The sequence below is a fragment of the Boleophthalmus pectinirostris genome, unplaced genomic scaffold (assembly GCF_026225935.1).
Source record: "Boleophthalmus pectinirostris isolate CB_2022bp ecotype Guang Dong unplaced genomic scaffold, ASM2622593v1 HiC_scaffold_18, whole genome shotgun sequence".
Taxonomy (NCBI): Eukaryota; Metazoa; Chordata; class Actinopteri; order Gobiiformes; family Gobiidae; genus Boleophthalmus; species Boleophthalmus pectinirostris.
This window is the reverse complement of record NW_026571133.1, coordinates 8069517-8092842: the sequence shown is the minus strand read 5'-3', so window position 1 is coordinate 8092842 and position 23326 is coordinate 8069517. Positions and strand designations below refer to the sequence as shown.

The 23326-nt window shown below is 37.3% G+C and overlaps 1 protein-coding gene across 2 annotated transcripts in view; it reads left to right on the top strand.

Moving 5' to 3' along the window:
- atp2b1a (ATPase plasma membrane Ca2+ transporting 1a) overlaps positions 1-23326 on the top strand; it is a 122853-nt gene that overhangs the window by 88690 nt on the left and 10837 nt on the right. For both annotated transcript variants that reach the window (XM_055154163.1, XM_055154164.1), the window contains exons 9-20: positions 654-868; positions 2554-2796; positions 5528-5769; positions 7137-7374; positions 8516-8695; positions 8968-9055; positions 9165-9271; positions 9494-9685; positions 12764-12977; positions 15785-15996; positions 17900-18007; positions 22906-23094. In XM_055154163.1, the coding sequence (XP_055010138.1) occupies positions 654-868; positions 2554-2796; positions 5528-5769; positions 7137-7374; positions 8516-8695; positions 8968-9055; positions 9165-9271; positions 9494-9685; positions 12764-12977; positions 15785-15996; positions 17900-18007; positions 22906-23094 (2228 nt within the window). The remainder of the gene's footprint in view (positions 1-653; positions 869-2553; positions 2797-5527; positions 5770-7136; positions 7375-8515; positions 8696-8967; positions 9056-9164; positions 9272-9493; positions 9686-12763; positions 12978-15784; positions 15997-17899; positions 18008-22905; positions 23095-23326) is intronic.

Here is a 23326-nt window from a genome sequence, read left to right as displayed (position 1 = left end):
GATTCAGCATCAGTTCCGGTTAGAATTATTCTGGCCTTTCTGAATCCCGACAGGATAGTTTCAGTTGTCTTTATAAGTTAGTTTAAATTTTGAATTTTCAGTAGTACAGAAGTAATGGTGCGATTGACTGACATGATATAGAAAGGACAGCGGCTCTTTCTGCAAGAGACATGCGCAATAGAGCAAAGTGACAGTGGTACAGGAGTAACAGAAGTAGTAGATACTGGCACATAAGCCTAGATCGCCCTCTTGTGGCTGTCAGTGTGAAAATTGTATATATATATATATATATATATATATATATATATATATATATATATATATATATATATAAGTCTCAGGACCGCCCCAACCATAAAAAAAAAGTGTGACTTGTAGTCCGAAAAATACGGTAATTCTACCCCAGGAGTCTGACCATTTCTAAACCTCACATTTAAGCAGTTAGCTCTCACCTCACAGCAAGAAGGTCCTGGGTTTGACTCCAGAGTGGTGTTTAGCTTTAGCGTGTGGGGTTTGCGTGTTCTCTCTGTGCCTGCCTTGGTTTACTAGGGGTACCCTGGTCAAAACATACATTTATTCATATGCTCTTTCATAATGTTACGGCAGCTCAGTTTTCATTACATGCTTCTCACATCTCTTCACGCTTGCTCCAGGTCTGGTCATGTCGGCCATCACAGTCATCATCCTGGTGGTGCTATTCGTCGTAGACACGTTCTGGATCCAAAACCTGCCCTGGGTCAAAGACTGCACGCCCATCTACATCCAGTTCTTTGTCAAATTCTTCATTATCGGCGTCACTGTTCTGGTGGTAGCTGTTCCAGAGGGATTACCGCTGGCTGTAACCATCTCTCTGGCCTACTCAGTGAAGGTAAGTCCAGTCTATTGACCTGTGCCCTGTGTCCACCAGCTTAGACTTAAACCTATTATAAGAGTCTGTAACCCGTTAATACATAGAACTGCACTGGAGTAAAGCTGTAATCTTTTCTGCATGTGCCATGAGCCAAATGAGACCTTTAATAATTAGAAGTTAATTCAAAAACGTCTAGTTCAAACGTTCAAATCTTCTTCAATCTTACTTCACGTAGTTGTACGGACATATGCATATTATGTGAATGATATTGCCCTCATATCTCTCCAATCCCCTTTCAAAATAAGGTAAAAATGAATGCACTATCAGAAATAAATGAGATTAATAAGAGAAACACACACACACAAACATAATGATATTGCCACAAAGACAAGACCTTGTAGGGAAGTCAGAATTGGTCAGTTAAAATGATACTTGCAACAGTCTCTTTGAGATCTTAAGAGTGTTGGTACATAAAATACAGTGATATCGTATCATCAAAAGTCTCGCAAATATATCGTGGGCTGTCACAATATATCAAATCACTAGTTCCTTTGCTTAAATACATGGTTTTACAGTAGCAACAGCTTATACATATAACATAGGGGACTACATATCCCATGATTCATCTCAGTGCAGACAACATAAAGAGATATGTTTTTTACTTGAATTCTTGGGATTATGACAGAAATAATTCCCACCAAAATCTTGTCATTGTCAGGTATTTTAAAAACAAAAAAGTGGCCCATCTACAATTAGTGATTCATTGTTGTAAAGCTCTTTGAGTAGCCTGATTCATCAGCCGGTTTCACTTCGTAGAAACTGTCTGACCTCGCAGCATTAGGATTCGTTTGCTCAACAGTAGGCGGGTACTTTTTTATTTAACCATTCGCTGCTATTTGGTTGTGACGTATGTAATGCATCACTAACAGGGCTAAGTGGTATATTAAGCTTTTTCCAAATCCCGTAGGATGAAGGGCAATAACGTCTTTCCTCTTGATAAAATTCATCAAACATTCTCTTTGTTCTGGTTTTAAATCCTCGATCTCAGGAATCGCTGCCAACACAGAATGCATGGCTCTTCGCTGTTTGGCTGGCGCCCGAACTCGCACTTCAGGGGTTTTTGTTTCTAGTGTATTCCGATTCCTGACCTAGGTGCTAGTGAGAAATGAAATTGAGCAGAGGCACTAGGTGTCACCAGCCTGGCTACTCTTTGAGTGCCTTGAAGGTGGAAAAGCGCTATATAACATGACCATTTACCAATATATAGCCTGGCTCCAAATTCGTCTCTGTAAACGCTTCATTTGACTGGAGCCAAACGCTATGGGTGATGTCACGCTCACTTAGTCCACTTCTTTATATACTTTATGAGCCTAACACTAGATTTGTTGATGGGTCCCCACTGCTCCTGACAGGTTGCCCCAGTGATTGAAGGACGGGCCAAACGCAGAGGACAAATTTTCCTGTGGGGACAATAATTGTGTAACATAGACTGTCAAAACACATTACCCTGTCAATTTGCTTTTCTGTGCTACAATAAGATTTGAGCCGTAGAGGGTTGAATAAATTATAGACACAAATTAAAGACACAAACCACTGAAGTGTTTCATTCTGCTGTTTCTTTATCACACTTCAAAATGTGATTATTATTATTATGACAGGTCTGGTTGTTTGCTTCATTTGTTTTGTCCGTTTTTGTTGAACAGAAAATGATGAAGGACAACAACTTGGTGAGACACTTGGACGCCTGTGAAACTATGGGCAACGCCACTGCCATCTGCTCCGATAAAACGGGCACTCTCACCATGAACCGCATGACTGTGGTACAGGCCTACGTCGCGGAAAAGCACTACAAGAAAGTCCCAGAGCCCGAAAACATCCCTACTTCCACTTTAGATATTCTAATTCTGGGCATTGCTGTCAACTGCGCCTACACCACCAAAATCATGGTAAGTTGTAACAGTCAGTTTTAGATGCTATGTGTTAGTGTTAGTGCTGCATAATTTTGGCAAAAGACAGTGTTGTGATTAGATAGAAATGGCCTCTATCAGGGGTGTCAAACATACTGGATCCCGCCTTCCAAGACCTTTAATCTGGGCCTCGGCTGCTTTTCTACTAAAATATTTTAATTATATTTTCTATTAAAATATTGGTAATTTTCTGTGCCTCTGTGCATGACCCCTCCCACCAGAGCAGCACAAATGAAGACTTGTCTCTTTCCAAACGCTCTTAAAGGACGATCGTTTTGACTGTTGACCGTGACACCCTCATCAGCAAAATCAAAATGAGTCAAAAATGAGAAAAGTGGACACCGAGTGCAGGATTTTCCAAGAAAAATTGACTTATTCCTGTTTGCATACAAGTTAATGTTAAAACATTGTGTTGAATTTGCATTTTTCTTATAGTTTCAGGTTGTTCATGATATTATAATATTTTGTAAATGAAAGAGTTAATCAATTAAAAAAATATTTCTGTAATAGATTTGCATTTCTCTGCACAAATATTTGAACTTATTGCTATTTTTGGTGGTATATATGCCGTGGGTTTTCTGATCCGGCCCCTTTGGGATCAAAGTAGGTTGGATATGGCCCCCGGACCAAAATGAGTTTGACACCCCTGGTCTATATTATGCTTTTTTCTGATCTAGGTTATAATGTTGTTTCCTCATACTCAGAGTTTTGTTTTGTTTCGTTTCATTCACACATGTTTAACACACAAACCCTGCATATTTAGGGTGAGTTTTTCTCTCAAACAGAAAACACTGTTCCACCTTGTTATGTCAGGTGGAAATACAGATATTGCTCCACTCCGTACACCTTCACTAGAATCATTTGGATAATTTCAGCCCTGAAATTGCCAATCTTTACTGAACAAAAAATAAAATAGGTAAACGTTAACTTGAAAACTTCTGCTTTGTGACACAAGGTGGAACGGAACGTTTTGTGCTTTGGAGTTGTAGACAGACTAATAAAATAATAAATGATGGTGTGAAAATGAACCGAAACACAACTCCAGGTTTGTTTTTGATGAGGAAACAATCATTATAACATGACTTTGAGTTTACAGGAGTTCATTTTGTGTAATATAAGACCTTAAAAAGTAGGATCCTGTTTATAGTGTGCATTGTAAACAAATCCAGGAGCATTAGCATTTGCGAGAAAATGGAAGTATGAGCTGATAAACTAATACAAGAATCGCATGCATTTCAAAGCATGTTTTTAGAAGTCTGAACTGCAGGTGCAACATGGTTTTTCTATTAAAAAAGATTTGTTATGTATACAACATTTTATCATCTATATAATTACAGACTTTGTGATTTGATAATTGTACCAACTCAAATTGTAGTTTCAGTTCTATTGTGACATATTGTGCAGCCTCCTACAAATATATATATAGGAAAGGTGAGCGCTTCAGGCAGTTCTCATGAAAAATTCTGAACATGTGCTCCTCAAGGACAGGGCTCAGATGCTACAGACAGTGAAAATGACCATGCTTGAAATATAAAGACTTACTGTGACAAAGTTAAAAAAGTCAAAAAGGCCTGAGGCAAGAAGGTAAAAGTCCTCTGTTTTCCGTATGATATGTCCTGACAAAGACACCAGTCTGTGTTGAAATGCACTGGCTCGTCCCATATCCTCAATAAAAGACCTATATTTATCTAACCATTAAGTCCCACTTAGATTCAGAATCTCTTTTACAATAGAGACCAGGCCAGGGTTGCATTCAACACAATCAATTTAGTATAGAAAGTCACACACATTTACATTATAGAAACAGTTGTATCTCTCAGGCCCCATCCACGTATTGGAGCCATTTTTGTTGCGGATGCAGTGCTTGTCCACACTGATCGAATGGAAAACTGCTCCAGAGATGGAACGATCTGGTGCCGCCAGCTCCCACAAATTCATCTGAGTACAGATCTGTGTGGACACCCTAAAAACGTTGATACACTGACGTAGGAGCTCTAGTTGACCGCCTTATTGGACCACTTCACTGTAACTTGCGCCTTCCTGATTCGCTGGGTTTGTGACATCTGTCATGTGACGCTGTTGTGGAAAGCCATTTAAACAAACCATAGACAAACGGGAAACAACGTAGCTAGAACTACTTGCACAGAACACCCGTCTATCACAGAAAAAACACATATATTCCACTGAGTCATGTCATTTAGTCTGACAGAAGCTGTACCGTGTCAGGGCACAGGGAACAAGCTGTTTTTTCAGTGCTTAGTTTATGCAAATTAGCCATATGGTTTTAATTTTCATTTCTGTAAAACATAAACAAATATGCACAAAGTTGTGTGGATAGGGAAGGCTTGCGGACACAGAAACGACATGTCTGCATGCAAATCGTTTCATATACAGTGATACAGTGATTCGTTTCAGTGTAAACTTAACCTCAGTAAAAACACAAACCTTTCTCAATCACTTTTTACAATTTTGTTACTTATTATTATTATTAATTGACACTAATTATGCATACTTGACACCAGTCTGTAGTTATTTTTGAATTAATTTTTTTTTACAATTTATATTTTTGCTCTTTGTTATTATAATATACTGTGATGTGTGAGCTACTGTGTCCAAATAATTTCCCTTGTGGGTCTATAAAGTCTCAGATTGTACATGTACATTTATTCACGTCCTGATTTTCTCTCTCTCTCTCTTTTTGTGTCTCCAGTCTCCTGAAAAAGAAGGGGGCTTGCCTCGGCAGGTGGGGAACAAAACCGAATGTGCCTTGCTCGGCTTCGCTAACGACCTGAAGCGAGACTACCAGGTCATACGCAACGAGATCCCCGAAGAGAAACTCTACAAAGTCTACACCTTCAACTCTGTGCGCAAGTCCATGAGCACAGTCCTCAAGATGGCTGACGGCAGCTACCGCATGTTCAGCAAAGGAGCGTCTGAAATCCTGCTCAGAAAGTAAGACGCTGTTTTGAAAATATTAGTGAATTAGTGAACGCTATTTATGTTATAATGTTGTTTCCTAATCACAAACATACCTGACGAAGACAAACTAACAATAAAGATGCTACTGGGACAGCTCAACCTCATTTAGAGTTCATTTTAACCACTTTTTTGTCCTCCTTTGGGTCATTTCTTGTTTAGAACTACAGAGAAAATTATGTAGTCCACTTTAAAACCTGGTTTAGCCCTAGATAAGACCTGGAGTAGTCCGGTTGTAGACCTGGTTTAGATATGGTGGAACTCAGAAAAAGCCAAATACTAATTTTTTCTACTCATTTTATTTTCCGGTCAGCTCCTTTTACAGTCATTACATTTGTTTTCATTTATAGACAGTACACTCAATATTCAAATTCAGCATATCTTCAGAACTATTACAACACTATCCATTTTTCAATATATTCCCCAGCCCCGTTTGAAGGTGGGAGCAGAGGAAAAGTTGCTGTGAGCTCTGTGTGGGTTCAAACGCTGCTGGTTAAGAGGCTTATGGAGCTGTTATGGCTCATTTTCTCAGTGCCTGTTTTTAAGTCGTGTTAAGAGCTTGGGTGGGATGCACTTCAGCGTCTTAAGGTCTTAAGCTATTAAACTATAATTTAAAACGTGTGACCAGTCAAATAGTCTAAATGGCCACTATTTATAGCACAGGGATGTCAAGATTAACTGGTAATAGGACAGATTTTTTCTTTTCAACTGTTATAGGCAAAAGTTGAACAGCAAAAACTTTAGTATTTTTTTTTTTTTTTGATCCTCATTGGTTTTGGTTTGGTTTGATGTTTTCTATACGTTTGGAAAAATAGATCATTTTATTTAATTAAGGCTAAAAATATATAAATAAGAAATGAAAATAATTGTGAACATTTTAGAAGCAAAAATTAGCTGTTTTAATTAAATATATGCTTCAAAACAAACTATAAACTGCTTTTTCATCTGGCTTTTAAAGGTCATATATTATTTTATATTACACGAAATGTATTCCTGTGAGGTTTAAGCCAGGTTCTAATTTTGTGTCCTCCTCAAAAACATTTGGAATTGTTTTTTGTTTCATTCAGACGTGTTTGAGTAATCCTTTGAGTATCCATTACTAATCGTTCTTCATAAAGATTGTCAATTCCAGGGCACAAATCATCCAAATGATTCTAGTGAAGGTGTATGGAATTTAAAAACACAGTGGAGCACTTTCCCAAAAACACAACTCCAAGTCTGTTGTAACATTAAAACAGCTCAGAAAATTGTATGTCATGTGCACTTTAAAATATTGCCTGTGTCTTGATTGAGATGATACAGAAAAATGAGATATACATTTTTGTCAATATCGTTCTTTCCAGATGTTATAAAATCTTAACGGCGAACGGTGAGCAGAAGGTGTTTCGTCCACGCGACCGTGACGATCTGGTGAAGAAGGTGATCGAGCCCATGGCGTCGGAGGGGCTTCGGACCATCTGCCTGGCCTACAGGGACTTCCCCGCATCAGACGGAGAACCGGACTGGGACAGTGAGAACGACATCCTCAGCGGCCTCACCTGCATCTGTGTGGTGGGCATCGAAGACCCCGTCAGACCAGAGGTGAGGGCCTGGGTTTGGGTTTGTAGTGGACCAAACAGAAAGGCAGAAACAAGGTATAAAAATAAGTTTAAAATTAATAAAGTAAAAAAAGAGATGATTTAACAAAAGCTCAAATTAGGTAAATGATGAACAAAAAAAAGCCGGGCTCAACTGCGTAAACTTTAATTAAACTGAACAGAACAAAGAACTGGTGTGTTTAAATACGTAAGGACCAAATAAAACTGAACACAAGAGGGGAAAACTACACTAAAGAGTTAACTAAAACTACTAACTTCAATTAAAGTAACAAAAAGGCAAATAATTATAATACAGAAATTAATAAGCGATAATAAAGTGACCTTAAAGCAAACTAGACAAACAAACTTGATAAAACTAACTACATAGTGTTCCTCCCCTTTGTTTGGCGTTGATGGTCTCTGCCAAGGGTCCTCCGCCCGGTATTAAAAAAAAAAAAAAAAAAGGAAAAAGTGTATAAAATGTATAAAGTGTAAGTAAATAATTCTGACTTATAGCAACTAAAATGTGTGCACCCAAATTAGAATATAAGTCTGAATGAAGGAATTAAATTATGTGCTGTAATTAACTTAATGTAAATGAAATGAAATAATCCTGACACTGTGGAGTGGTGGCAGAGGTATCCACCACAGGGTTTAAAGTGCTGCAAAGTCAGTTTATATTGATCACTATTTGATATCCTGAAGAGAGATGTGACACGGTGTAAAGTTTGTGACCATCTCGAGATAGTGCCTCTGGTCATCTGGAATCATAGTTACATTCTTAACTATCTAAAATCTGTTTTTGCTGTTTTTATTATTATACATTTTACATCTGAAACCGTTTTTGACACTTTAAAAATTGTTAGTATTATCTTGGTGTGCTGTTCTGTTTCCACTGACCCCTTGCAGCTATTTTTCTATTTAGTCCTGAAAGGGCATCATAAAAACTCACAAGGACATAAAATATTTATTGCTCTGTATTTTCAGTAAAAAACTACAGAGCTCGGTGTCACTGCCCTCTGCTGGCCCTGTTTCTCAGTAAGATTAGCGTACATCTGAAAATCACAGTATTTTTCTTCTGGCTAGGTAATATTTAAAAAGTTTTGAAATGTCCAATCCTGACTAAACCTGGTGCCCGTTTCCAGGTCCCAGATGCCATAAAGAAGTGCCAGCGCGCGGGCATCACGGTGCGGATGGTGACCGGAGACAACATCAACACGGCTCGGGCCATCGCCACCAAGTGTGGGATCCTGCAGCCGGGAGACGACTTCCTGTGTCTGGAGGGCAAAGAGTTCAACCGCCGGATACGTAACGAGAAGGGAGAGGTGCGAGGATACACTTCACTGTTTACTACTACTATTATTATTATTGTACACACCACTTAAATGTCATCGCCATTTCTTATCAAATTTCTGATTTGAGCATTTGTTTTCGTGAAGTAACTTTATGTACACTGTGCTCTTATTGTTTAAAAAAGGAAAAAAAAAGGTACTATAATTAAAATGTTACATCCAGTTCCTTTAATACTATCTGCAAAAACATATCACATTTCAAATCAGTTATTGTGTCTCGTCTTTCTTTTGTTTTTGGTTTCTAGATTGAACAGGAACGCATTGACAAAATCTGGCCCAAGCTACGAGTCCTGGCACGGTCTTCACCAACAGATAAACACACTTTAGTTAAAGGTATGTCCATTTACCAACTATTTAACGCAAAAATATTAAAATCGTCATTGTCTCTCATCACTTTATAATAAAAATCAAACGAAAAATTAAACATTGTTGTATTTTCCAGGTATTATTGACAGCACAGTGATAGAGCAGAGACAGGTGGTGGCTGTAACAGGAGATGGTACGAACGATGGTCCTGCCTTGAAGAAAGCAGATGTTGGTTTTGCCATGGTGAGTTTTAATAATATCATGAGAAATCTATTGATATTCTGGTGTGATTTAACAAAGAGTGACCTAACTTTGATAGGCAGATTTGGGGTAATTTAATAGCATTTTCCCAATCATAATGAATCAGTACTCTGACACTTTATTTCTTGAATCTTGAAGTTGCATTTTTATAATTCAAGTTGGCCATAACCCTGTCTCTGACCTCTTCACTCTCTTCACTTTCAGGGCATTGCTGGCACAGACGTGGCCAAAGAAGCCTCGGACATCATCCTGACAGACGATAACTTCAGCAGCATCGTGAGGGCCGTGATGTGGGGACGAAACGTGTACGACTCCATTTCAAAGTTCCTCCAGTTTCAGCTCACGGTCAACGTCGTGGCTGTGATCGTCGCATTCACTGGAGCATGTATCACACAGGTCTGTACACGGGACACATCCGCCTGGTATTAAAGGTTCTATATTACCATATTTTTCGAACTATAAGTCACACCATCCAAAAAATGCGTAATGAAGAAGAAAAAAACATATATAAGCCACATCAGACTATAAATCACACTTTTTAGGGAAAATGTATTTTATAAAATCAGAGACCAGGAACCGTCATTTCATCTTGAAAGGCCAGTTATAGTAAAAACAATAGAATAGAGAACAACAGGCTGTTAACGTCACATATGAACATTTCTTCAGATAAACAACAGAACAGAACAAGTTTACTTTCCTTTTACTCTCCATCTCACTCCAAATCCATTGAATTCTTCATCCTCGGTGTCACTTCTGAGTAACTCTGTGACCTCCGGAGGTAAACAGAGCACCACTTCCTCTTGTGCTGTCATCAGACTCAGCATCAGTTCCAATTAGAATTATTCCGACCTTTCTGAATCCCGACTGGATGGTTTCAGTGTTACTGACGTCCAGGCTTTGTCGATCCATCCAATGACTTCCAGGAAATTGCACGTCGCACCCTCCCAGTTTTCACAAGTTTCTCGCTCACTCCAAACTTTCTTTCTGAACCGGCTTTGTCTGCATATTTCACTACTTGCAGCAGGACAGCGGCTCTTTCTGCAGGAGACATGCGCAGTAGAGCCAAATGACAGAGTTATAGGCGTAATAAGAGCAGCAGATACTGACACATGAGCCTAGAGCGCCCTCCCGAGGCTGTTAGTGTGAAAATTTTAATATATAAGTCGCAGGAAACACCCAAACCATGAAAAAAGTGAGACTTATAATCCGAAAAATACATTACAAAAAATTGACTTTTGTGAGCTTTACGACATGTTCTCATGCTGTTGCCTCCTCAAACATACCTGGAGTTGATCACATATGTTTGAATAATGTTTTATTATTAGTCTGTCTACATCCCCAAAGCTCAAAATGCTCTGTTCCACCTTGTGATGCCAACAACAATTTTTTATCTTTAGTTCAGAAGGTGGAACAGAGCATTTTCCGTTTAGAGAAGAACTCAGCCTAAATTTGCAGAGTTTGTGTGTTAAAATATGTGTGAATGACACAAAACACAACTCCAGGTTTGTTTGTGATGAAGAAACATTATAACATAGATCCAAAATAGAAAGTAGTGGAATATGGGCCCTTTAATGTTAAGTTTAGGGCTGCTCTGAGAAAATATATGGCAATTTTTCTGACAAGTATGTGATTAGATTTGAGATGTACATCTAAAAAGTCAGTTGTATTCAGGGTGCACATTGTTACAACTCTAGGATTATTAACACTTGAGAGAAGACTGAAATATGAACTTATAAACTAACACAAGAATCTCATGCATTTCAGAACAGGTTTGTAGAGGTTTAAACTGTAAAAAGACAGGATATTTTATTCTTTGCAGAGACTTTCTATTATCTATATAATTGGAGCCTTTGCAGTTCGATAATTGAGCCTCATATTGTGATTTTATTTCAATTGTGGTATATTGTGCATCATAGTGGTAGGCTTTTATACCTGTAGTTTATATGGATAGCCACCGGGGATTTGTGGAAAATATCTAATTATCATTTTTCTGACAGTATTGTTATCAGTTTCAAGACGTCTCTCTTCGCTGTGCACATTTGAAACTTGTCTTGGAGCGTTAATATTTGAGAAGAGACTGAATAATGAGCTGCTAATACAAAAATCTGAAGTCTACACTATAATGATGGCAGCTTTTATACACAGGAGATGGAATATTTAGAACTTTATATTACTAATCAGTAGGTTTTGATGATGGCAATTATGGCTCTTACCGTTGTGCCGTAGTAATGAATGAATCAAATGTAAATATTTTTTCAAATCATTTAATCTCGTGTATGGTTCAAAGTCCCAGAAAAGCAGGACAAAGACACGTGATTGACAGCTGTGAATAAATGCAGCATAGATGTTTGACATGAACCAACTGGGACTGTGATTTCCATCTGAGTCTGAGTAATCCTAAAAAGTTTTAAAGGTCGTATATTAAACAAAACTGATGCATGTGATTTTGTTATAATGTTGTTACCTCATCAAAAACAGACCTGGAGTTGTGTTTTGTTTGATTCACATATATTTTAACAAACATATTTAGGCTGAGTTCTTCTCTCAAACGGAAAACACTCTGTTCCACCTTGTGATGTCATGTGATGTTTTGTTTCATTCACACACATTTCCAAGTCTCAAGTAAGTCTCAAGTCTTTGACCACAAGTTTGAGTCAAGTCCCAAGTCGAGTCTCGTGTCATTGGCCCATAAGTCCAAGTCAAGTCCAAGTCCTCTGCTTTGAGCTTCAAGTCATTTCAAGTCTTTAAGTCAAAGTACCAAATATATCTTAGATTTTTGCAGTTTATATGAATTTTAAACTAAATTGTACTTTAAAATCATAGTATATTTATGAGTATTTATATAAGAGTTGTAGAAATTCAAATTTTTCCTTTTTAAATGTCTTGTTAAGTTCTTAGAGCCAAACATTACAGTCAGAATAGGAAGTCTTCTCAAGTCACAGGGCTCAAGTCCAAGTCAAATCCCAAGTCATTGAGCTTTCAAGTCCAACAGTCTAAAAGTAGTGACTCAAGTCTGACTCAAGACCAACTCACTACTTGCAAACTCCCCACCTGTGATCTGTCTATATCTCCAAAGCTCAGAATGCTCAAAATGTTCCACGTTGTGATGTCACGTAGTGGTAGTTTCAAGTTAACAGCTACATTTTTACCTTTTGTTCAGTGGAGATTGGCAATTCCAGGGCTGAAATTATCCAAATGATTCTAGTGAAGGTGTATGGAGTTTAAAAACACAATGGAGCACTTCCTTTATTACCACATGACATCACAAGGTGGAGGGTGTGGTGAGTGTTTTCAGTTAGATAGGAGAATTGAAGCCTAAATATGCAGGTTTGTGTGTTTAAACATGTGTGAATGGAACAAAACAAAACTCTAGGTATTGTTTTTGATGAGGATGTAAAAAACAATAGTATAATAGAAATAGAAAATAATTTAATATTGGCCCTAATATCTATATTTATGTTGTCTCTGCTTCAGGATTCCCCGCTGAAGGCTGTGCAGATGTTGTGGGTGAATCTGATCATGGACACGTTTGCTTCTCTGGCTCTGGCCACGGAGCCGCCCACAGAGTCTCTGCTGCTACGGAAACCATACGGACGCAACAAGCCCCTCATCTCACGCACCATGATGAAGAACATCCTGGGACAGGGCGTGTACCAGCTCGTCATCATCTTCACTCTGCTCTTCGCGGGTGAGTGCAGCTAAAACGAATGTGAAAAGGGTTAAAATAAAAGACAAATCAACGCAAAAACTAGAATCAAAACTAGATACGAGGGATGGGACAAGATCTTGTGCTACAAGATCTTACGAAATTGCCTCAAGAGAATCTCGCAAGATTTAATTTCCCATTTGGTTTGGACAAAAAAGGGTTAAGTGCTGGTGAGTTGCATCTTTTGAGAAGCCGTTGTTCCAAAAAGCACTGCTGGAATGATGACAAAAATATGAATATATATGAAAATGAAGTAAATACAAATTATAAAGCCAACTTGGCAACTAAATTAGACCATTTAATTATTAGTTATTATGTCGAAATCTAGTCTTGTCTCATTTTTGTGGACCCAATCTAATGTCTCGTCTTGTCTTGTGTAGATTGTGTCCCATCCCTACTAGACACCCATTCTAACAAGTGTAGATTCTGAAGAAAATTACATAAACAGTGTGTTTTTTTAACTGAACCACACTAAAGAAAGTACTATTAACTTGTGGAAACTTACATTCTGTCAGTCTAAAAAGTATCACCATCTCAATATCAAATCTGCACTCACAGAGCTCAGTTAAAAAATAAAAGTAGATATAAATGATGGACAAGTGGCAATGCAGGCCCCTCTTGTATTACTGACAAATGGAATGTGGAATCAAAACTGCACATAAGCTCAGCGATTGTGCAATTTGTAATAGAACATAAGACTGTCAAGAGTGACTTAAAGGTCCTTGATGGGGTATGGCTGGTCTCTTATTTATTTAAAGCATGGGAAACAATAAAGGATTATCTTATCTTATTATTTAAATCAATATCGAGTATAGAGCCTTTTCTTTGGTATTGAAATCCAGTTTGTAGGGATGTAACAATAACCGAAATATCATGATATCGTACTGTCAAAAGTCTCACAATAATATTGTGAACTCTCACAATATATTGAATTACAAGTTCCTTTGCTTAAATGCATGGTTTTACAGTAGCAGCAGCTTATGAACATCGGGAACGACATATCCCATGATTCATTTCAGTGCAGACAACGTGAAGAAATATGTTTTACTTTACTTACTTACTTGAATTCTTGGGATTATGACAGAAATGATTCACACCAAAATCTTGTCATGGTATTTTAAAAGCAAAAAAGTGTCCAATCTACAATTATATCAGCCTCTCCAAAATATCGCAATAAATATCGTTCCGAGAGATTTTGATATTGTTACATCCTCACCAGTTTGAGATTTTAGTAGCATGACAAGACTTGGCATCGTTAAAGCAACCACCTCTAGGAAAATTCCAAGTTAATCTGATGTTATATTACGTTATTACTTTCCATGATTCAGTTACACCAAATTACTCAACATTTCTCAATCTTCATTCTTTTCATTCTCCCGCTGACCGGTTGAATCTTGCTTGAGTGCATTTTGATATTGTGTCCTTGTGCAAGACACTTAACACCCAGTGCCCACTCTGGTTTCTGTATGTGTCTGATTGCAACAGACACTCTGAAAAAAAAAATAAAGAAAAATATATAAAAGATTTTTTAATTCTAGCCTTTACATTTGTCATTGGATTTCATTCGACTAATTTTTATTTTGAAATTCCAAATAAATAAAATAAAGAAACTTATAATTTATATGCTTAGTTAATTTCGATATGAACAATATTAATTACAAACACATTTATTTAATATGACATCTTTTCTCATATTACAGAGACTTAAATTCAGTTGTTAGTATTGTTTAGAGCAGTGTTTCCCAAACTTTTTTTCTGGGGACCCAAACCTTTCTTAACCCAACTCAATAGACATTATTCGTAAATCAAAATAAAGATGGATTTGACCATTATTGAACATTAATGAGGAAAATTTATTGTTGACTGAGTCATCGTGTCTCTCTGAACAATTAGTATGACTCAAGTTTTAAACAATGAAAAACAGTATTGAATCAGCAATAAAAGGTCTCTATGAGTGCACTTTTTTTTCTGAATTGAACCAGCAATATTGGAACAAAATAGTAAATAAAATAGTTACAAAAAGATTAGAAATTTTACAAAACGTGTGTTAAAATTGTTACCTACATGCAGATCGTGACAAGGCGACCTAAAAAAAGAGTCGCGGCCCAGTCTTTGGGAAACAGTGGTTTAGAGGAGGAGTTACTGTATGTGGCTGATTGCAACAGATAAAGACTATTAAAAGCTTAAACAAAAAGAAAAAATAACGGGAAGGAAAAACCAACAATATTTTAATTGTACATTTGTCATTGTATTTCCCTTGACGATTTTTGAGTTTGAAATAGAGAAACCCACAAAATAAAGGAACTTATTATTATTTTTGGGTCCGTCAAATGTTTGTCTCCATGGAAATTTTATTGCTTTGTCTGAAATCAGTATGGTATTAAACTTTTCCATCTTGATTGAGACCAAACCAGGCCAAGTTACAGGTCAAGTCTGCGGAGAGGCGACCCCGTTCACACTCTGAATACCTGTTTTTCTTGGTATTTCTGAACTATAAAACCACCTGTAATTTAATAAATGTAGAATATTCCAGGCAGAGCAATGACACATCCATACTAGAAACAAGCAGGTGTCGGATCCACAACCAAAAAGTTACGTAATGCACCTTTAACTGTAGCCTTTACATTTGTCATTGTATTTCCTTTGACAATTTTTGATTTTGAAATTGAAAACACCAAATAAAGGGACTTATGATTTATGTTATTTTGATGTGGCAAACATTACGCAACAAACACATTTACATAATATGACACTTTTTCCAAAATTTAATTGTTTTTATTGTTTTTTAGGAGAGAAGTTGTTCGACATTGACAGCGGCAGGAACGCCCCGCTCCACGCGCCCCCATCTGAACACTACACCATCGTTTTTAACACTTTCGTCCTGATGCAACTTTTCAACGAAATCAACGCTCGGAAAATCCACGGAGAGAGGAACGTGTTTGAGGGAATCTTCAACAACCCCATATTCTGTAGTATCGTCTTTGGAACTTTCATTGTCCAGGTAAAGACATAAGAGTAATAATAATAATAAAATAATGCACTCAAACAAACAATCTAACAATGCAGGACAGGTTCTAAAACATCAGGACATTAATGAGGGTAGGTATAAGAGCTAGTACAATAATTACCTTTAAAGTGCCTATGACAGATTTCACTAAAACACAGTTAAGACCATTATATTTAAGATTTTACTAAACATTTTAACTTTTCTTTTCCCAACTTGGCAATTTTTTACGTTTAAAATTTTTCTTCCTGTTTGGAAATCATCACAGGGATTGTTATTTGATGATTAAAATATAAGAAAACACCTTTAGTTTGTTGAAATAAAGTTTAAAAGTAAAAAATAAATAAAATAAAAGTGTTTTGTAAGTATAAATTATGCTGAACTTTTGGAGAGAGTTCTGCCTATTGTGATGTTATCAATATGAGACTCTACTTACGGTAATTTTCAACATATTTTTCCAACTTTTCTTCACTATAATTTATATTTATAACAGGTATTATTCTACCAAATTAAGTAAAAATTTGAGAATCACCCGAACCTGTCGCACGCACTTTAAGTTGGGCTGCATTTCACGAAAAAACAAACAATTTTACAATGGTAAATAACAGTGTTGTACAATTTATATCTGTTTCATTCTCTTGTTCAATTAAATGTGCATTATGTAACTTTTCTGGTGGAGGGTCAGCCACCTGCTTGTCTCCATGGAGATGTTTTTGCTTTCCTTAGAATGATCGGCCAGTATTAAACACGTATATATTTATAGAGATGGGAAGATGAAGCTATCAGGCCAATTTACAGCTTATATCTGTGTGAGAATATGTGTTTCTCGTGGTTTTTGGAGCAGTGAAAAACCTGTGATTAAAAAATTGCAAGTTTAATGCCATACTGTGGAACATTCCAGGTAACGCAATTACATCACCATGGAGACAAGGAGGCGGCTGACCTCCACCAGAAAAGTTGCATAGCCCACCCTTAAACTAATAATTGGATATTTTTTAAACTTAAAATATGATAAGGTGGTCAATATAATAATAATTTCTATACTTTTATAACCTCATTCTTCACAAATATTATTAATGGATGTCTTAGATTTTTCTTTTTAAACTAAATTAATCCCGCTGGACTTGTTCCTGCATGTCTCAAAATTTGCATCAAGTAACTTTTTAAAGAAAACTCCCGCACACTGTCTCACTCTTTATTTTTCTTTTACAATTACAGTTAGACCCCAATAAAGCTATACACCAATCTCCTGTGAATTAAAACACCTGGATAATTATTAGAAAAATATATAAAGTTAATTATCAACATTGAAAAGTTACGTTTCATTATACAGACAAAATTTAACATGAACCTCCCTCATGGCTCAGAGGAAGGGAGCATATACAGCAAGGTACAGCAATTTATCATTTAAGCCTTTAGGACTAAGAGTTTGTAGAGTGAAAATTCAATTGGCTTCACGTCGATTTAGCGTCAGATCATGGTCACCCCCCCCAATTGTAAATGTATTATTTTTCACTGCTCTGATTGGATCATTACTCTTGAGGGGCAGCGGAAAGAACTGTCCTCATATCTGAAGAAGGTCTGAGGGACCGAAACGTCGTACCAATAAATGAAAAATCAAGAGTGAGACAGTGTGCGGGAGTTTTCAGCCTCTCGTCCAACACACCTGTCGCCCAGTCAGGTCTGCAGAATCTGCACAGAAACGAAATACTTAAAAATCCCCACACTCTTTTAAAGCTCTACACAGAAACGAGCATCAAGTAACTTCTGAAAATACCTGCAATTGTCATCATAATCATCATCATAAATAAACCAGCTGTGCGTCCTTACCTCTTACACAAATCATTCATGAAGCGTAGCGTGAGATAATGTGATCTGGTTTTTCTGTTTTCTCTTTTAGATCGTCATTGTGCAGTTTGGAGGAAAACCTTTCAGCTGTGTGGCTCTGACCATCGACCACTGGCTCTGGTGCACCTTCCTGGGCTTTGGCTCTCTGCTCTGGGGACAGGTACGAGCTTCACTGCCTCGGCCGTGTCTCATTTCTCATTCCTCGCTTTCTTCTCCTCGATTCCTCTCCTCGATCCTCCGTTTTTCAGCTGTCAGTCAGATACGCCAGATTAAGTGATGTCCCAAAGCTCAGAGAGAAAGCAAGTGAAGAAAACCACAGAGGACTTAAAGGTGCATTGTGTAGAGTCCGTCAAAGTGCTTTTCTTGTTTCACAGTGTGGTATTAAACCTTTCTATCACCATGGAGACCAAACCAGACCAAGTTACTGGTCAGATCTGTGGACAGGCGACCCCACTCACAGTCACAATGTTTGTTTTTGTAGGTATTTTTGAGCTGTTAAACCACCTGTAATTGAATAAATGTAAGGTAGAGCTGTGTAGTGGACCAAACAGAAAGGCAAAGACTAGATATAAAAAAAATGTTTAAAGTAAAAAAAATATGTAATTTAACAAAAGCTCAAATTAGGTAAATCATTAACAAAAAGCCAGACCCAACTGGGGAAACTTAAATCAAAATGAACAGAACAAAAAAAAAAAAACCATCCAGACAAAGAACGAAGTGTTTAATGACACAAGGACCAACTAAAACTGAACACAAGAGGGGGGAATTACTCTAAATAATGAACTAAAACTACTAACTAAATCCAAATAACAAGAAAGCAAATAAGTATAATACAGAAATTAATAAGTGATAATAAAGTGACCTTAAACAAAGTAGACAAATTAGCTTAGTAAAACAAACTAAATAGTGCCCCCTCCCCCACTTTGTTCGGCGTGGATGTTCTCTGCCGAGGGTCCTCCATCTGGCCACGCAAAAAAAACAAAAAAAGAACAAGAGTAAGAAATAATTCAGCCTTATGTTAACTAAAATGTGGGCACCCAAATTAGAATATAAGTGTAAATAAAGGAGTTAAATTATGAGCTGTAATTAACTTAAAATAAATGAAATAAAATCAAATCAAATAGTAGTAACAATGTGGAGTTGTGGCAGAGGAGTCCACCACAAGCTGTTTAATGTCACACTGTGGAACATTCCAGGCAGAGCAATGACATTTGGACCCCCAACCAAAAAGTTACATAGCGCACCTTAAAAGCAAAGGAACTAGGAAAGCTTGTCCCATTCACCCTCAGCTCGTGTCTCCTTCTCTGCTCCTCTTTCGTCGCCGTGTCTCCTGAGGAAAGAGAAATGAGATGTGCCCCTCATATCACAGCTGTGTGGTGGGTGGACACTGCCCCCTGGTGTCAGATCTTATATTCCGGGAGCCTTTTACATACACATACAGCATTTTCTATAACGCAACGGTTTATAGTGACTCAGCTATGGCAGTGTCGGTTATTTTTCAGATCGGTTCAGTGGGTTCATTTGTTGAGTTTGTTTTTTTGTTGATGCGCTGTTGCTAACATTGGCAGATGTCCTTGATGACTCAGACTCCATTGTGAAATATTTATCAGGTTTTAATAGCTCGCACTTACATCTTTTCTCAGCAGACCATTCTTCTTGGGTCAGTTGTTTTAGGTTGACAAGAGTTTTCGCTTTAGTTCCCTGTTTTAAGCAACGCAGCAACAATTATTAATGTAACATTTCTTTACGCAATTAAGTATTTTTAGTTTTTTCAATTAAGCTTGAATGAGATTAGAAAAGATTGCAATATCAGATAATAGGGCTGGGTATCGTTAAGAAGTTGTCGATACTATACATACCTCGATACATAAGCCACGATACGATACACATCTCGATACAGTGCACTTTCAATTTGATACGATATGTTTCAAATCGATTTGATACGGTTCATAAAAAGTAAAGGCTAAATCATGGCTGTGACACTAAAAGTCTTTGTTAAACCACTTCTTGTTCAAAGTTCATATGAAGCACAAACATTTTAATCCTCAAAACAGTGAAAATGTCAAATGTGTTGCATAAACGAATTTCTTTACACTAAACAAGCAACAAAATTGTAGCACTGAAACAAAATAATTTAGTAAAATACAACAAATATACGATATATCAATACAGCAGCCTATGATATTGATATTGTATCATCAAATTAAACTATGCGATATATCAATATTTTTGCAAACCCCTATCAGATGGGACTGTTAGATACTATGATATCTGTATTATTGCAGGATTTTAATCTACTTTTTGACACATCAAGTTCAGCTAGAATGCAACTAAAATGTACATACCTTAATTTACTAGTCAGACTTTCTCAATATTTAAACATAACAAAAGTAGACAAAACCTACCCAGGCTGGCGCCACCTAGTGCCTCCGCTCAATTTCGTTTCTCTCCTGCAACTAGGACCGTAATCAAAATACACTAGACGGTTCGCAAAAACCCCAGAAGTGTGAGTTCGGGCACCAGCCAATCAGCAAAGAGCCATATATTCTGTGAAGGCAATGATTCCCGAGATTGAGGATTTAAAGCCGGAACAAAGAGAATGTTTGGTGAATTTTATCAAGGGGAAAGATGTTTTTGCCCTTCTTCCTATGGGATTTGGGAAAAGCTTAATATACCAGTTAGCCCCGTTAGCAGCGCATTACATACATGTACGTGATGACCAAATAGCAGCGATTGGTTAAATGAAAAAAGTACTCGCCTACCGTCGAGCGAACGAATCCTAAGGCTGCGAGGTCAGATGGTTTGTACGAAGTGAAACGAAGTAAAACCGACTGATGAATCAGGCTAGACAAAACCAAGACTGAGGCTATAACTTAATAAGGAAGCAAAGTAATACATATAATCTGCCTTATTCAACCGCTTCTGTCAGATGGAGAACCTTCTTATAGGGATATATATTTAGTTATTAGCGATGCTGATTCTTTTTCAATACATTGTTCAGCCCTAGTTTCCATTTTTAACCAGAAAAGCTAGAGACATAAAGAGAATTCTTACCAGGTTAATTAATTCCACCTTTTCTCTATTCAAATTCTATTATATCTTGATATGCTTTGAATTACACATTAGATACTTTAGATTTCCATAGTGTGTGTAGCTCTGGTTGTATCTTTAGCCATTTTTAACTAGAAAAGCTCAAGAACGTAAATAGAGTTCATTTTTACTATGTTAACTAAACTAATTCCACCTTTTCTGTATTCAAATCACTACAGATATCTTGATGTGCTTTAAATTACATGGTAGGGACAGTATAGATTTCCATAGTGTTATATAGCGCTGGTCCTCTTGTATCTTGAGCCTGATGGAGCCGGTCTGACGTCAGCGCTGTGCCTGACCTGCAGCTCATTTTAAGGGTCAGTGCTGCTGTCGTGTCTCCACTAATGGAGCTCTGTACATTTACTCAGGTGTCACCTCAAGGACAGTTTGGGTCAAAATTATTACCCTCTGCAATGAACTGAAATTGAAGACATGTTATTTGAGAGCACACATCATTATTCTACCCTGAAAAATAACTAAAAACACAAGGAATTTCTGGCAAACAATTTAGGGTAGATAACTGAATTACAAGGAGCAATATTTCTTCGATAATTTAAACTCTAAACATTTAATCCTTACCCAAGCAAACCCATATTTATGTTAATTCTGGAAAATGCTATCAGTGCTGTAATCGGTTTACTGCGATTTAGGGAGACAGATTCTTGCAATTTCAGAAAGTTTTGACTTGGGCCACGTTTATATGATGACAGTCTGAACAGAAGACACAAAAGTGGCGTCGCTTCTTCACAAAAGTGTGTGGAATTCGGTTTCTGTGTACTGTATGTATGTGACGTAAACTCGTACACGACGTGAGCAGATCTAACCAGATTTTTGTGTCTTGGGCTCAAGTGTACAAAATGTTGATATCGTATCTTTTAATGTGAGGATGCAGTATTGATATCGGGGACTGCTGTATCGATATATTGCCAAGAGTATTTTTTGATATATTTTACTAAATTATTTTGTTACAGCGCTAAAGTTGTATCGCTTGTTGAGAGGAAGGAAACTCGTTTATGCAACACATTTGACATTTTCACTGTTTTGATGATTAAAATGTTTGTGTTTCATATGAACTTTGCCCAAGAAGTGGATTAACAAAGACTTTTAGTATCACAGCCATGATTTTGCCTTTATTTTTTATTTAAACGTATCGAATCAATTTGAAATCTATCATATTAAACCAAAAGTGCACTGTATCGAGATATGTATCATATCGTGGCCTGTGTATCGAGTTATGTATTGTATCGGCAGCTTCTTAATGATACCCAGCCCTAGTTTGAGGCACAAGAACTTTTCCCATCCCTAACTGGCAATGAGGAGAATAATGCCCAATGACTGATCCCTGAGGAAAATGTCTCCAAGAATGGTCCCAAGGAAATTAATGTGATTGATTGTGGTTTAACTAAATTGCATGGAGCAATATTTCTTGACTCATTTTACATTTTTAGTAATGAAAGGAAGGAAAGGATCTTATTTCACATTCCAGTTTTACTCAAGCAAGCCAGTATCAACACTTCACTTTGGTAAATGCTGTCAGTACCGTTAATGAATTGAATTTTAGGCTGACAGATTATACATAAACTTAACCTTTTTTGTTTGTTTTTATATTTAAGCAACCTTATTTATGTTTTTTTATTGCGTTTTGAGTCAAAGTTCTTAAATTGATCCCTGTAGAATCACCAACTTGAAAGCTTCTAAAGCTTCTTACACAAACTCTCAAACCTTTAAACTTAATCATTTTAACCTTTATATATGTATTTTTAGTTTTGACTGGAAGGTTCTTAAATTGGGACTCTATTTCTAGAGCCTTCCACTGCTCACACATTTGAACATTGGAAAGAACTTCTTTGTGCAATGAGAATAATAAGGGCCCGAGGATTGATCCCTGCGGAACACCAACTTGAAAGCTTCTGAAGTTACACCATTATATCTTGTCTTACACAAACTTTCACCACTATGTTACAGGTAATCTCTTCGATACCCACGAGTCGACTAAAGTTCTTGAAGACGGCGGGCCACGGCACACAGAAGGAGGAGATCCCAGACGAGGAGCTGGAGGAGCTGGAGGACATGGACGAGATCGACCACGCCGAGAGGGAACTGCGCCGAGGACAGATCCTATGGTTCAGAGGTCTAAACCGCATTCAGACTCAGGTAATGTCCCGTGCACAAACTCTAAAGCCCCGCAAAGAGACAATCGCACACAAAGGGAAAAAGCCATACTTGAACCCTTTAACTGTGTATTATTGCTCCTCCAGCTCTATATTGACGTTTCTCATTGTCGCGACGCTCTTAAGAATGCTTAAAAACAAACAAACCAAGGCCTTCCTCTGATTCTTCTCTTGTGCTTCTTGAGCTAAAGCCGTTTCTATGCCTTATTTCTGAT